The sequence below is a fragment of the Lichenostomus cassidix genome, chromosome 2 (genome assembly GCF_008360975.1).
Source record: "Lichenostomus cassidix isolate B80296 chromosome 2, HeHo_3.0, whole genome shotgun sequence".
NCBI lineage: Eukaryota > Metazoa > Chordata > Aves > Passeriformes > Meliphagidae > Lichenostomus > Lichenostomus cassidix.
In genome coordinates, this window is record NC_139482.1 from 95,777,578 (window position 1) to 95,793,731 (window position 16,154).

Here is a 16,154-nt window from a genome sequence, read left to right on the forward strand (position 1 = left end):
CTTTCTCTCTGTCAAGATACCATAAAAGAGTTAACATGGTTGAGATATTACTTTTGTTTAAGTTATGTCTCCAGACCTTGAATGAGCTTGCAATGGCTTTTTTTCATAAAGAATTTTTAATGGATTGAAGAAAGATGTGTATTACTCAACAACAGAGTATAAAATTAAAATGTAGTGTCCTGTCCTGTGCGAGAAATCAAGCTGTAGATCTGATGATCTTTCTTGCTTCTTAACTCATAGTGAATCTAGGCTGTATTTTTCTTTTCCTTTTGATAAGAGTAAGTGCTCTCTGATCAATCATGCTTTTTCTTTCTGTTTGGCATATATGGCTGGCTTATGAGGTGCCCCAAATTTATCTGCTCTGGACTGGTTAACCTCTCTTCCTTAGTATAATCAGAGAAATGCATGTAAATATTTGCTATAGTTAAACAAACCATTTTTGTATATTTTTGCCCTACAAGAAATTAATTGTTGTTGCTGAAGGCCAATGCCACTGAAAAAAGGCATGTATCTATACTCGTGCACAAACATCAGGTTGGTAACGTAGTTACCTGCTGCTGTATTAATTTGAGTTTGCAGCTCTATAGCATAGGATTGTGCATTCTGCTGTTGTACAGTGTAATGACAGGTGCAGACAGTGCTTTTATTTCTCAGAAAAATATACTAAGGAATTTATATTAATCCTTTCAGATTATACAGAGACCTCTTTTTCTGAACCAGTTTCAGAGGATCCCTTCAAATTCAGCTGCCAAATATGTGTATAATTAGATATATGTTCTGGTTTTTAAGGAGACTTTCTGAGAAGGAGCAATGGCTTCTATTTGACAGCAGAATTGCCTCTTACATTCTAGAACAATGGAACAGAAGATGCCTATTCCAGTAAACTGCTGCATTCATGCACATTTCTATTCAAGGCATGTCCCATTGACTTCATTGTGGTTCAAAGAAAAAATACCTAACAAATCCTTTTAAAAGAAGTTCCATCTCAGTGTTTGAGCAGTTGGACTGCTCTTTCTATAGCTCTTTCTTATAAGTATATATCTGCATTTCTAATATAATAAATGTCTCATCGTTTTAAGGTTGTGCTTCACTTTGTTGGGCCAGTGGTGGACAATCATCACTTCCATCTGCACGAAGTGCAGCTGGCAATTCATTAATGCATAACATCTTGAAATTGGCTTCCCAAGTGTCAAATGATAACAGCCCAGTTCAGCAGGTGGTCTTTTGTCTACTATCAAACCTTGCTCTGTCTCATGACTGTAAAGGCATTATTCAGAAGGTAAGTAAATAGTACTCTTGATTTTAGCAATGGATGTAGTTTCCTTTTTAATAAACCCTCATATTTTAATATGGAGTGTCCTGTGACCGTACAGAAATGCTTCTGTGTGAATCAAAACCATTGTGTCTTCTCAGTTTGTTGTGTTACTGTTCCCTAAGAGCAGAGTGTAATTCAGTTATATTCATAGTCTGGACAATTTTTGCTAGAGCTTTTTATAACCCCTCTGTTTCAGTGGTGTGTAACACTTTTAATACCCATATATATTGATGGCAATCACTAGTGGATCATCCAGGTGAGCATGCTGTAGAACAAGCTGCATGTGAATGAAAAAGAAATTAAACATTGTATAAATCATTAGGTATACCATGTGAAACATAAGCTTTATGAAAGTTCTAGGGAAGACATTCTACATGTCAGTAATTGGATGTTGGATAAAAATCTATTCATATTACACAAATGTATGTAATGTCTTTTCCTTTTTGTATTATGTGTATAGAATGATCCTTACCCTGCTTTATAAAATGTTCTTTGAAAAATCTGTTTCCCTTAAACTTTAATAATTTAAATAAATTCAAATCTTGAGAAGTCAAACCATGTGAACTAAAATGACTACATGTTTAAGATGATAGACATAACATGAGCTAACACAACAGAAATTATTAAAAATGTGTTTGTCTCCAGCATCTTTTATAGTAATTTAATAATTGCAACAATTTCTTTTGATGTCTGTTAACAATGTTCTATTCTTGGACCTAATTACCCGTTAGAAATGCAGGGGGAAATAGATCTTTTTGTGATGCTAATTATGTAAAATCTGATCATACAGTTACAAAGTGGCTAATACTCAAACTTTTTGATAGAAACAAAGCTTGAGATCTCTTCTGTAGTAGCTGTTACGTTCTGTGAATTGTTTTTGCTTTTAGTCTATTCAGACTTTCACTCTAGTGTGATAGTACTTAGTCTTCCTTCTCTCTCTCTTGGGCTCTGCTTTCATAAGTGTAAGCAATGCTGAATAACCAATTCCCTCTGTGAAAATTAAATTACCAATATTATATTCACATGAAGAAAACCACAGAGTGTGTATGCTGGGTTGCTTGCTTTCCACCAGATGCTTGTATAAGTTGTCAAAATTCAGTGAGGCTTGGAATATTTAGTCAAGGACTTTTTCATCAGAGGAATTTATGTTAGAACACCTTCCTCTTGCAACAGGGGAATAGATTTTCACCTCAGAATCTCCTTAAAGTGGAGGCAAACCGTGAGATAGTGTATGCCATATCAATGCAGTGGTTTTCCTCAAAGCTTACAGAAATAGAGGACATTCCTCTGGCTGTCAGTGAAGGGAGGAGTGGTGCTGTAGGTTGTGAGTCACTTCCAACTCGAGACATTGTATGATACCTTTAACATTTGCTAATAACATGCAATAATAAATAAGGAATCAAGAATACGTTATCTAAGTAGTGCATTGATTCACTTAAAATGTTTCTAGCTTATTTTTGGGTAGAAACACTAAATGCAAGGCAAAAAGCTTATGTAGTGGTTTGAATTAACCTTTAAAGAAATATATTGTGTTGGATCAACTTCGTGTATCTACACTGCATAAATTATAGAAGAAAATGTATGTTACCATATTAACTTTTTAACCAAGTAGTAGATTCTTGTGTCATGTTTTTCAAAAATCCTTGACTAATAATGGGTTGCCTGAAATATGTAAATTAAACATTAGTACTAGTTTTTGGTCAAGTATGTAGATTGGAAGGTGAAACAACAGCAAACAAGCCATGGAATACTATGAATTCTAAAATCCTTTGTTCTTCCTTCTAACAGAGTAACTTCCTGCAGAACTTTTTGTCTCTTTCATTACCAAAAGGAAGTAATAAAAATCCTGGTAATGTGTCTATTCTCTGGCTAAAGCTGCTACTGAACATATCTTTTGGAGAAGATGGACAGCAGATGGTCATGAAGATAAATGGGTTTTTAGACCAGATCATTGAAATGTGTAAATACAAGCACAAGAGCAGCCAACACCTAGCACTTCTTATTCTGCATAACATATGTTTTAGTCCGGCTAATAAGCCAAAGATATTAGGCAATGGTAAGTATCTGAATGGTATGCAAACTATTGTACTCTCAGAATATTGTGACTTCCAGAAGACCATATTTTCATGGCAGCTTAGGTTACTGACCAAGAACTCCCTGTTCTTTTTTAGAAGAGCACTTCTATAAAAAATATTTTTTAGAAGTAATTAACACATATTTTGGCAGAGAGACGATTACAATAATACATAATAAAAGGAAAAGCAAATAAATAGTTTTAAAAAGAAAATCAAGATTCATTATTAGGCAGATCATTTGGATATTGTAACACATTATGAATGAAAGGACTTTTTGCAGTTTTCTCAAACAGCTAGTTTTCAGAGAGAGTTGAAGTATTGTTTGTGTCAGTCAGTTTGAAATAACTGAAGGTCCTATCTTACAGTTCAACAAAACTTTACTAGATTGTGCAAGTCATGAATGTTGAGACAAACTATTTTATGTTCTGTCATGTACAGAAAATGTTTACAATAATGATAAAATCATGGCATATATATTGAATGTAACAACGTGTTCAGAACTCTTTTCTTGGTTGTTTGTAAAAGACGTTTCTTTCCCCCATTTAATTGCCGAGAGAATGCTCCTGTCTTTGTTATAAGTTCTCAGCAGGTATTCTGCAGTGTCCATGCTTTTTATTTTTTCCTAACATGTGGATTTACTGCCTTAATTAAATATACATTATTCAGTTACATAATCTATGAATTTTTGTTGTGAAGTGAGCAAGGTAACTTGAGGAGTCTGACTTCAGAGGAATGCTAGAAAATTAAGGCACCTACAGTGGGGTGGCAGATATTTCTCATTGGTTGCAAATCATCTGCATAGTAAGTATGAAGGAAAATAGAAACATCTTAATATCCATCCTGATGTGGCTCTAATTGTGGCTACTGGGAGTTATAAAACAGTTTCACAGCTTACTCAGTCCCTAAGCATAGCTGATGGCTATACATAATGTTCATGCTTTATTACTAGTGGCTTAATTTTTTAGCGTTACTTGTTTTTGTTTTGCTATATTGTTTTTAACACTTCTTTCAATGTACTGTGCCGATTTTATGAGCATATTGAAATTTAATCGATAATAAAGTTTCTGTAATTCCTCTGCCATACCAGTACTTGTCATAAAAATAAGTGTACTCCAAGCATCAATCTACTGAGGCATGTAAATATATTTCCATTGCTCTTGATTATATTTTCTAGATGCATTTGGTTTCATTTTTTTTAATTTGTCCCATTAGATCAAGCAATTGCAGTACTGTCTGCCTGTTTGGAAAGTAACAGTCCTTCTGTTCAGAGAATAGGAGCAGCTTCGCTTTGGGCTTTGCTTCACAACTATCAGAAGGTTAGTATTTGAGAAATCTGTGAAAAAAGTTGTAATGTTATACTTTTATGCTGTAAACAATACAGTAATCTCTAAGTAAATAATAATAAAGTTTACAATAGTCATTCTGTTTTATTTTAATCGAGTAGCTGCTGCAGCTGGGAGATTAAACAATATGGTATAGAAGCAACTTGTCCTTTCTAATTTGTGAGTACTTATATAAATGCAGTATATATGATGATACCGTTCAATGTTAATTATAAAATTCCTGCATCTCATGCTCTGATGAATTGTTGTAATTTTTTAAACTTTACTGTTAAGTGTGATCATGTGGGGAAGAAAGCTCATTGTGTTTTGTGTGTTTATGTGTGTTACAGGCAAAAGTGACTTTGAAGAATCCATCCATAAGAAGAAGAATAGATGAGGCGTATTCTTTAGTGAAGAAAAGTAGGTCTTACTTCTACCTAATGCCAATTCTTTATTTTTTCCATATTAAAACATTTCAATTTATATCATAACCATAAGTTTTTGTTATGCTACAAATTTTTGAATAGATACTTTCATCTCTAAAATCACAATTAGTAATACAGTTTATGGTTAGGCATCTTACAAATACAGATGGAGAAAAATGCCTTAGGTAACGACCCTAGGTAATTGCCAAGGTTAGTTTTGAAGCAGAGGTCTGATCATGCTTGCAAAAAAATCCTTCTTTTCACAGTACAGTTCTGTGATTCTTTAAATCGTAAAGTTAGCATTGAGAAAAATTCTTTTAGCATTGACTTTGCTTAACTGTGCTCAGCCTCAGTGTTGAGCCACATAGAGAAGGGACTAGAAGAGAGCATTGTTCCAACATTAAAATACTGTGCCGTGAGTTAGTGACATTCTGAAAGCTTGAGATATTTTTCTCAAGTAACTGAACATAACTCTTGTTATAACTTGTTAACTCATTTTAAGTTAATGAGACTTCCTACTAATTAATATTGTTCTATAGATATACTGAAATAGATTTATCAATTGAGTGGCTTATTATACCAGGTTTCCATAGTGTTTGCATAACAGATTTGCCACAGACTTTCTGTCTACATTGACCATTGTTGGTATCCTAATAAGGAGGAGATGTATTTTTGATAGAACATCTTATGATAATTTTGCCTGTGCTGTCACCCTAATCCTTTCATTTCATGAATGTCTGAATGTTTTTTCAGTCTTTACTAAGTCAGTCATTAAACATAGCAATATAAGATTTCATATACTTATAATATATTAATAAATAGATAAGTTTGTATTGTTCTTTATAGCAAAACTACCACTGATCAGACACTTTTTAAAATACCATGTTGAATCACCAAGATAGAAGTGTGCACCTTTTACAGACTAGCACTTCATAACATTAATCCCCATTTATTTGTGTACTGCTGTAGAGCATGAGGTCCCAGACTGATCTATTGATTTTTAATTCAATAAACATTTACATATCAAAATATGGATATAAAAGATTTTATGAAACGGAAATTGTTACAGTTTACAGTTGTGTAATATGCCATCAATATTGTCATTAATATATTCCTGCATTAAGGTTCTCCACTAGTCTGTGCTTGTAAAGCTTTAAACGCTTAGCAGTGATTATTGGCTAAAATGGTAGATTGTTCTTCTGAGTACACTTGGGGGAAATTTTCAATATGTTTGTTATTTTATGTTTCTTGCTTTGTCCTACCCAAGGAAAAAACCAAAACAGGCTTTGCAACATAAAGTATAAGTATTTAATTTGCTACTCATCAATACAGAGGTTAAGGCCATAAACCAACATGTATTCTAGGAAGGCATTTGATGCAATCTTTGGAATAGTAATTTTATATTAATAATCAACTAGAAATTCAAATCTTGGTTATTTTTCTTTTCCGTTCAGGTTCTGCCCAGCCAGAAGAAAATGAACTACATGCCTACCATGTAAAATGCTTAGAGAATATAGTGCAGCTTCTTGATTGTTAATGGTCATCAGCTGACTTCTCATGTTGAAATTAAACAGCGTTTTTAGTGGGAGTCTGAAATTTAAAGAAAGCACTTCTGATTCACAGATATGTGGCAGCGGCATATCTACTGTGGAAGGAATTTATGAAGCCTTTGAGGAAGGAGTTCATAACTTTGAACTAAAGATATTGCACTATATCTGGTTCAAACTATTTGTACTGTAATCCCAATGGGAAATTGTAATTACGCTACTATGTAAAGTATGTACACAGCAGAAGGAATGTACAGGGGAAAAGATTTGAAAAACGAGTAATTTTCTTAAATTATGCATTGAAATTGTTACTGTAAAGTATTAGAATTTCTGGTTTGGATTGTTCTTAATAAAGGGGTTTTTAACTGAGATCAGCATTTGCTGTGAGTCAAGTGGAATCTTTAAGATTGCAGGTGTACACAGTCTGTGCTCAGATTCAATAACTGAAAATGTTAGCAGTTGGGGTGTGTTACACATTAGATGCAGAACAAGGTGTGTGTTGTAGTTTTGAAGAAGATTTCAATTCAAACTGCTGCATGGTTTTTAAGATGCTAACAATTGAAAAAGATCTCTCAATTGCTGATATTAGACATGACAGTTATGTTAACATAGCAGTTTATTCAGTATATAAGGTGTATGCATCCATTTTAGTTACATTACAATACTGTAAAAAAATTTGAGTCAAAATCTGTTGGTTTTGAAACACTTTGAATCTTTTGCCTGGGGCAAATTCCCCCTCCCCCCCAGTATTATCTGAGCCTGTGTTGGCTTTGAAGTGCTGCTATGTAACTATTGTTCTAAGTTTTTCAGTATTCTATGCTGAAAGCGTTTGAGAGAAAAATCCATTGGTGTCTGAGCATGACAGTTTTTCTGGCTGTGCTTCTGGAGTATCTAACAGGGTGGTTTAATTTCCCTCAACACATAAAGCTTTTATTTTATGTCAGGGTCAGATAGAAGTTAGCTAATTGAAAGCAAAGCCTGAATAACATTTCTAAGAATTATAGCAAGGCCATGTCTACCTGTAATTAGTCTTTTCTTCTTAACCAGGTGATGAAAGTATTTTCTGCTGACAGAGGGGGTTTTGGTTTATTTGTTTAGCAATGCTTGTAAATTATGTGTGACTTGATGTAATTCAGCTGACCATAAGTGTGATGCTTTTGGCTGTATTAAGGCATTACTAGAAATGTAATTATTGGCTGATCTTCTACCCCTCCACCAAACAAAGAGCAAGGATGGACCACCAAAGCTTGATTCTTTTCTGCTTGCTATGTTGTGTAATGACTGTATTTTGCAAAGGGGTTGTTAAATGCTCGCTTGCTCATACCATGGTATTTATTGCAGAACACTCAGCTGCAGGGCAGGAGAAGCTCTGCAAGTCAGCATTTGCTGACTGGGCTTGATGGGGAGGTCACTGCCCCCCAGACTACCAAGTGCTAAGTCTCTTCAGAGACCTATGTTTCAGCATACTCACCCCAGTGATCTTTCTCACAAATCAGTCACTAAATCAAAATACAGATTGTTTGCTGTTTTTTCTGTCTGAGAGACACAAAAAATGAGACCACTCAATGCCAAATGAATTCTAATGGAAGTAACCACTCCTGCAAGGATGGACAGAGCTCATTCATCCTCACGGATCTCATGAGGGGAATTAGGGCTGCAGAGTTGCATGGCTTCATGAAGTGCAAGTACAATATAGTAAGGCCATAGAAGATCTGGATACTTGTTTTCTATTAAATATTTGTTTTACTAAGCTGTACATGTTCTTGAAGAAACTATTCATATTGAATAATCTGGGCAAATTGCTAATACATTTGTTTTTACAGTAAGCCTTAGTGTTGTGTTTATCCCAAAATGAGCTATTTTCTCAGTATTCTGCAACAATTTACAGTTGTGGGAAGCAATTGTAGCAATGTCATAAGTAAATACTTATGTTTGGTATGCTGTTCTGGAAAATCAAAACAATTTTTAACCTCTAAGGGCTAAAACCTATATTCACATTGTGAATAAGCTTTCCTCGTTCAAGATTAAGGAAAGGGCTTTATGTATTTAAAGTAGAGCACTCCCATTACGTTTTCCCTTGAAAACTGGGGACGTACAGTGGCTGCATCCTGCCTTCCTGCATTTTAACAAAGTGGGTTATAAAACATATATGACCCTATATTTCCTGTTCACTGGCACTTAGACTGGCATAAATAGTCTCACAATAACCTTTAGTCTTAATAGCTTTCATGAAAAAAATTTAAATATTTGGACCTCATTCACAGTTAATTTCAGAATTTTGGAGAGCTGTCTGTCTTGAATCATGGGATATTTGTCATGTCTGTGTTTTTTAAAAAAAATAAACCCTATAATACCTTCAAATTCCAAGAGCTGTAAAATAATTTTTTACCCTACAGAGGAAAGTGCAATTAAAGTGGAGATGGATTTCTTGAATAAGCTACAGAATTTAAAAGGTAATATTCAACTTTCATCTAGTTTCTCTAATAAAAGCCATGGCCATGCAGGCTAGGAGTCTCTTGAAAATCCTTACCCAGGAGAACACAATTACCATTTGCACTAACTGCAGATATATCATGCTCTTACTTGGTTGCTTTATCTTTTATGATAAGCTTGTAATCAAGAAAGAAGTTATTAAATTCAAAAGAGGTAAGTACATAAAATCCACTAAAAATGAGGCTTTCATATTCTTTTTTAAGATGGATGTGTCATCCTACTGCATGTTCAAAACTTTCACAGAAATAATTTTCACTTAAGTGGTATAAAATTGTAGATTAATCTTAAATAATTTAGTTTTGATTGTGTGTGTTCATGCAAATAGAGATATTTAGTCATGACTTACTGATGAAGTTTTCAAACCCGTGAGCAATAGATTTTCAAGCCTACTTGAAAATTCTCAGGAAAAATATTTCATTTATGAGAAGTGAGCTATTTTTTGTTCAAGCAATTTGGACCTATGGATTCTCCTCACTCAGCGACTACACAGCCCTGAATGGTGTTTTTCATTGGTTCCCCTACATACCAAACCTGCAAATTACAGCAATTACAGGCTTGTGGCAGCAGTACTGGCCAGACTGGGGAGGGGAGTTTTCTATGCTGAGACTTCAGCCTGACTTTTTATAAGGATTTCCCTTCACAATAAAGTAGAAGCTACTCTGACAGCTTCTCAAATCTGATTTTCCTTCAGAGAAATGTTTTAATGTCTTCTAGGGGAGAAAATAATGGTTAGCAAACACACAAAGATTGCTGTCCACTGGGGAGTCTGAAGACACTCTACGCTTCACTTGAGGTTTGTTTTGGTTGCACAAAAAAAAAGTGATTCCTTCAACTCTCTCCAGGATGGCTCCTAAAGTAATCATTTACAGCTACCCTACTGAGGTAAGTCGAGCTGCCATTGCTTAAGGATAGAGAGGGAGTTGTGGTAAATACAGTTTCACAACACTGCAGTCTTTGTAGGCTCTTCTCTTGGCTGCTGGGCTGTACTGTGGAAGATGTGCATTCTACATTTATCACCTCATCATCTTGTTGTGGTTACCTAACCTCTTTCAGGAATTCTGTGTGGCCTCTGAGCATTCCTAAGGGCTGGTTAGTCTCCCTGTTTTGTAACCCATGAGGGTTTGGCCCCATGGTTGAGGGTCACTCTGTGCCCTCTGGCCTTAGTTCCAGCTATTCTTGGGCACATCTTATTTTTATAACTGGTGTTCTAGATGCTAAACTTTCACAGTAGGGATTTTACAACTATGTTTGGTATTCAGGGCATGTTCCCCTCTACTCCTCCTCCAACACTATCTCAGCCACCACAACCTTTTCAAAAAAAAGAAAAAAGAAAATGGAAAAACTGGTTTTGTTTTTCACTGGAAGAGGAGACTTTTACAGCACCTGCTTTCATGGGTCCACAATGGAGTGTCAGTCTGTGTTGAATTTACAGAAAACCTACATGCTTAGGTTCACAAATGTCCTCATCCCTCATAAACAAAACACATAGACCTACTTTGAATGGCCAATCTGGATGTTCTGTCATCATTCCAGCTCCTTGATTGCTTGCCGAGAGAATTATAATAAAAAGATGTACTTTTTTAGATCCCAGTCCTTAGCATTTACTATGTTCGTGTAAGTCTTTGCTGAGCCAAAACACAGGATAGCAATTCCCAGTGCTTCACATACAGTAGGTAATATATGATTTAGTTCACCTTTGTGACTTGCAAATTTCCACTGGTGTTGCACATCTTTGTTTAAAAAGTCAGTTTTAGTAATGCTTCCTAATTGAGTATATCTTCAGAATATGAAGATGATATGACCCGGAGTTGAAATACAAATGAGATCAGCAGAAGCCTGGAATGCCTTTAAAACCAAATATTCTCCCTCACCAAAATATCTTTCACTAACCCTAAGTGGCAGTGCAGAGCTTCACAGAGACAGAGCAGAACAGGAGATGGGGGAGATGTGGCCTGGTATCTTAAATATACTGGGAGTTACAGGATCACCTGTGCCTGTATTTTAGATCCAGAGGGTAATAGATGCATGTTATTAAGAATGTTTTAGCCAATATAGAAATGTCTGCTAACTCAGTTTAACAAGAAGAGAATGGGTCCTCAGTTTAATTTCCTGTGTTATGCTGCATCACAGGTTGCCATTGACTTCAGAGACCAGTTAGTATCTGAACAAAAAAAACCCAACAAAACAAACAAACCCCAAAACAACTCTTTTGATAGAGTACAGTTATCGACATCTAGGTGAGTTGAGAAAGATGCACTCTCAGCTGGGTCAACACCAATTGACATGCAAACGTCAGCATAGTAGTGCTCATCACATAAATACAAGCTTCAGGTCTTGTAGGCAAGTTTAAAGCGATTGCACTTCAAAGGTGGATTTCACCAAATCAGGATAAGGAAAACTTTCTTCTCGGTTTCCATTCTAAGACTCTCACTGAGGATTTGCAGAGGGACATTCTTGCATTGCTGTGGCAGCTGGAGAGTGACTCACTCCTTCTCAGCCAGAGCTTTTCTTGCCCATTAGGATATTTTTCCAGAAAGATGTTTTTCACGGTTGAGTAAAAGTACCTGAACAAAAACTTTTAGTTGCTTCCAATTAAAGCTACTCTATCTGAACTTCAGAGCCTTCCTGAATCTTGGATTTAGTGAACAGGGATTGGACTACATGATCTTCAGAGGTCTCTTCCAACCCTAACTATTCCACGATTCTGTGAATGCTGTAGATCTACTCACAGGCTTTACTGCCTACAAGATTAAATGCTCTGCAGTTTCAAAGTTTTTCATAAAGGGCAAATAACTGAAGTTTCAACAGCTAGCACAAGCTGCTCCTGCAGGTAGGAGCTCTGTCACTGGAATTCTCATTTTTTCCTGAAAGTTTTGGTGTGACTTTTCATCTGTTTGTGTAAATTAAGACATCAGCTGCTCATTAGTCCACAGCTCAGGAGACTGTTCCTTAGAACCTCTGGTGGTGTTGTTCATGCCTGCAAGATGTACAGTTTTCAGCATTAAAAATAAGTTTAAAAAAGGAATATTAAATTCACCTGCATGCTGGTTTCTGACCTAATAACTGCTACTCTGGAGTGAAAAATCTTGCCTTTTCCAAAATTATTCTGCAGTAATTAAAGGCTTGCAAAGCATCCCTGAAAAGAATGTGTATTAATACAAGAGAAGGAGTGGAGCCATACAGCAGGAGGTTGCCAGAAGCTGGCACAGCCTGTGGGGAATTTTCAGGGTTCTGCGCAGCCTGTGGCTGCCTGTCTCAGGGACTCTTACATTTATAGGAGAAAAATTCTCTCTGCTCACTTTGGGTGTTTGTTGACAGTAATTTGCCATTGTATTTCCATTTATTACATTTATCATATCACGACAACAATCCTCCCTCCCTGTTTTGAATAAAGCAAATATTTTCATACAGTTTTATATGGCAATGTGATTGAGGCTGTAGTCACAAAAATACCTTTAAATACTGTTTTTAAAGCTAACTTTTTTAGGGACAGGAAGTTTCCATCCTGCAAAAATAAAATAGGAAAAAAAATTGTAGCACAGCAATGGATTATCAGGATTTGTATTCTTCCATGGGTATTATTGAGTCTCTATGTGGTTAAACATGCAGTTTAACGTTGTGGGATTTCTACAATACACTTTTCAAAATGTATTATGACAGAACAGTGAGCATGGAAAAGTTTTTTTTTTATGGACATAACAACAACTGATTTTAAGAAGCAAATGACCATAAAAATCAATAGAAAAATTCAATTCTAGGTGGTGTTGGACTAGGTCCCAGCAGGGGAAACATTATTGTATGGACAGATTCACTAGGGAATATAGCAGGAATTGAGGTCAAAATGTAATCACCCAGAACACAGCTTTTCGGGGTGGATTATTTTATTCTCTCTCTGAACTGAAATACCTTTTAATGGTAATAAATCTCCTTATCCTGTGCCGGGAGTGTATTTGCCATAATGTATTAGAAGAAAGATCCTTAGCAGCCTACGCACTTTTTCATATGATTCTCGAAAATGTTCTGTGCTTTCCCTCCAACATGCTGGAATAACTTTATTTTCAGTTAGAGGTAAAATGGCCTCTTGGAGCGAGTGGTAGGTGGCAAGTGCTAAACTAAGGGTTTGAAATCTAGCTAAAACTGAACATTTAAAGAAATAAAAAAAAAAGAGGAAGTGAGAGAGAGGTAAGAGAGAGAAAGACAGAAAAAGAAACATTAAAACAGGTAAAAAAACCTGGTACTGTAGAAAATCAGTTCAAAGGACCATAGCTATAAACACCTGTGAAAACAGCAGCTCACTGTGCCATCACAATTTGTTTAATTTCAGTTGTTTAATCTTTAAATTCCTTTTTTTTTTTTGTGTGTGTGTGTGTGTCTGTGTTTAATAATGAGGGTGGGGTTTTTTGACACCAGTGTAACAGTATTAATGGGTACACTCTTACTAATGTACTACATAGAGGTAACTCCCTTTCGTGTATTCACCTTCTCACTTGCCATCAGTGTATGTTATTGCTACATTCCAAAGGAGTTCATTTCTTCACACCGAAATCCCCTGTCCCCCACCAGCAGGAGTATAATCTATGTTTTGGTGAAGTCATTGGAAATTCTTACTTGGTAATGTTAAGGATAAGATTCGCTTTGTTTCATTTCATTTCAATTCCTGGGATTTTCCTTGCATATATCAGTACACCAACCATGACAGCCTTTTTCGCATGCAGCAGAAGGTCATGTAAGTGTCAGAAATTTCTGTTAGCAGAAGTAATTAACACTGTCAAAATCTTTTCAGAAAAGCAAACTGAGAACTGTTTAAGATGCTTTTAATGTTACCCATCCTGTACAAAGAATGGCTAATATCAGAATGCCAGCAAATTGTATCTTTGTTCTCAGTGGAATTTATTCACCACTAGATGAATTAATTCAGCAGCCATCTTCTGTATATTATTTTATACATGCATGCATATATATATATATATATAAAATAATAGATAAAATAATATAAAATAATATATAATATAAAATAAAATATAAAATAATTATAATTATATATAAAATAATATATATGTATTCTTTTATACATGCATGCATATATATATATATAGGCATGCATGTATAAAATATATATCATCATATATATATATAATGGTATGTGTGTGTGTGTTTGAAGCAATAGGATTTACAGTTAAATGAAAGGGGGACACATACGTATTTGTCAAGGTTTGGTAAAAAATGCAGTTGATACAATTGCATAAAAAAGTCCATTGAGACTGAGAAATAATGTCCAGGAAATACCATTTACCATAATCTACAGCAGAAACAACAAAAAACAACACACAAACCTTTTAATCCCAGGAATCCAGGGACAAAATACAGCTATAACAACACAGTGTATCTTTCATTTTATGCATTAAAAAAAAAAAACCAAACAAAATGTATTAATGCTACATAGCCAGGTTTCCCACTACAAAATAAATATAGCTTGCAGTGGATGCAAACACTGATGCAAGAAAGCTGAGAAATGCAATTTTGATCTTGGACCTCTTGATCCAGGATGTTAGAATGAATAACCCAAAACCTGAAGTGTTGTGTGTAAAAGTTCACTGTGTGCTTGAAGAGCCCCTCTCCCATTAGATCTCTAAGAATTAACCGCCTGCTAAGGTCTCTGATTATTTCTGATCAATCTAAATTCAGTCAACCAACTCTTTAAAATTATCCCAGCCAGGTTTACCTCAGATTATCTGTTTAAATTCCTGTCTGCCTAATGCATCAGACTATTCTGCTAAGCCTTTGAATACTCACACATCATAAACTCAGATCACTACCTTTAAAACAAATCCTCTTTCACTTTAACAAAAATAAAGAAAAAGCCACTAAAAATAGAAAGACAAGATTGTAAGAAAATAAATATCTGCAATGTTTCATTTTGTGTGGTTCAAAATCACAGAATCACAGAACCATTTGGGCTGGAAAATACCTCCAAATGAAACAACCCCAGCTCCTTCTGCCACTCTTTGTTTGGCTTAGTCTCTAAAAGTCATATGTGTCGTATTTAAAACTGAGAGGGGCCTCACACATAATTTCATGACTAAGGGGAATTGAATTCAACCATCGAAAGAAAAACATAATATATTTGACTGACGGCAGCATCAACATGTCAGGATAGTTATGTTAGGATAGTTGATAAGCCTTTTTTGAGCAGATATGCTACTTCACAGGCATTTGATGATTCCTATGGATACACACACAGTTTAAAAAAAAATCTGTCAGAGATCATTTCCTCTTGTTATGAACACATTATGAAACAAAAGATCTATGCAGTCACAATAATTCATTTTAAAAGTTAGATTTGCCTAAAATAACTTTTGATGATTTTTCAAGGGGTGCTCTGAAGCCCTATAGATGCAATTAAACTTTCAGCTTTTTAGAAATTGGTGAACAAATTTACAGGCTAAATTTTGGAAAATAAAGAAAAATCTTCGGTATTCCTTCTCAAACTGAAGACACTAATTGAGAATATGACTCACCACAGCTTTATGTCAGTATAAATATCATTGATTTCTTTGGAACTACATTAGCATAAAACAGATGTAATATGTTGCAGTGTATCAGGCAGGAGTTTATGGCACAATTATGCTACTTCTACCAAAACAAATGATTGCAGCAGATATTTCTTGGCTCCATTTATTCACAGTTGACTGTGATACCTTTGCTGTAAAACCTCTACTGTTTTGTTTGGCTTTGTCTGAATAAATGAACTTCTGCAAAGCAACAACATGCATAAAAAATATCTGTTTTGAATGTTAGTAGGAAAGGAGTTTTTACTTGAGGGTTGTTATGTAGCAGTATATTTGGGGTGGAAAGGTAAAAAAAAAAGCCCAAACTAACACCAAAAAATTCCAGCTTAATTCATTACAATAGAACAGAATTTTAAATTTTCTTTAGAATGTGGTTATTTTTTTCATTTCATTACATATGTGAAGATT

The 16,154-nt window shown here is 35.1% G+C and overlaps 1 protein-coding gene across 4 annotated transcripts in view; it reads left to right on the forward strand.

Annotated features, from left to right (window-relative positions):
- The window catches only part of RTTN (rotatin), a 78,466-nt gene extending 71,413 nt beyond the window's left edge, over positions 1-7,053 (forward strand). For all 4 annotated transcript variants that reach the window (XM_085052458.1, XM_085052455.1, XM_085052457.1 and 1 more), the window contains 5 exons: positions 1,080-1,279; positions 3,104-3,371; positions 4,603-4,706; positions 5,063-5,132; positions 6,592-7,053. In XM_085052458.1, coding sequence (XP_084908584.1) covers positions 1,080-1,279; positions 3,104-3,371; positions 4,603-4,706; positions 5,063-5,132; positions 6,592-6,674 — 725 coding nt within the window. In that variant the 3' untranslated portion in view covers positions 6,675-7,053. The remainder of the gene's footprint in view (positions 1-1,079; positions 1,280-3,103; positions 3,372-4,602; positions 4,707-5,062; positions 5,133-6,591) is intronic.
- Positions 7,054-16,154: the final 9,101 nt, after the last annotated feature.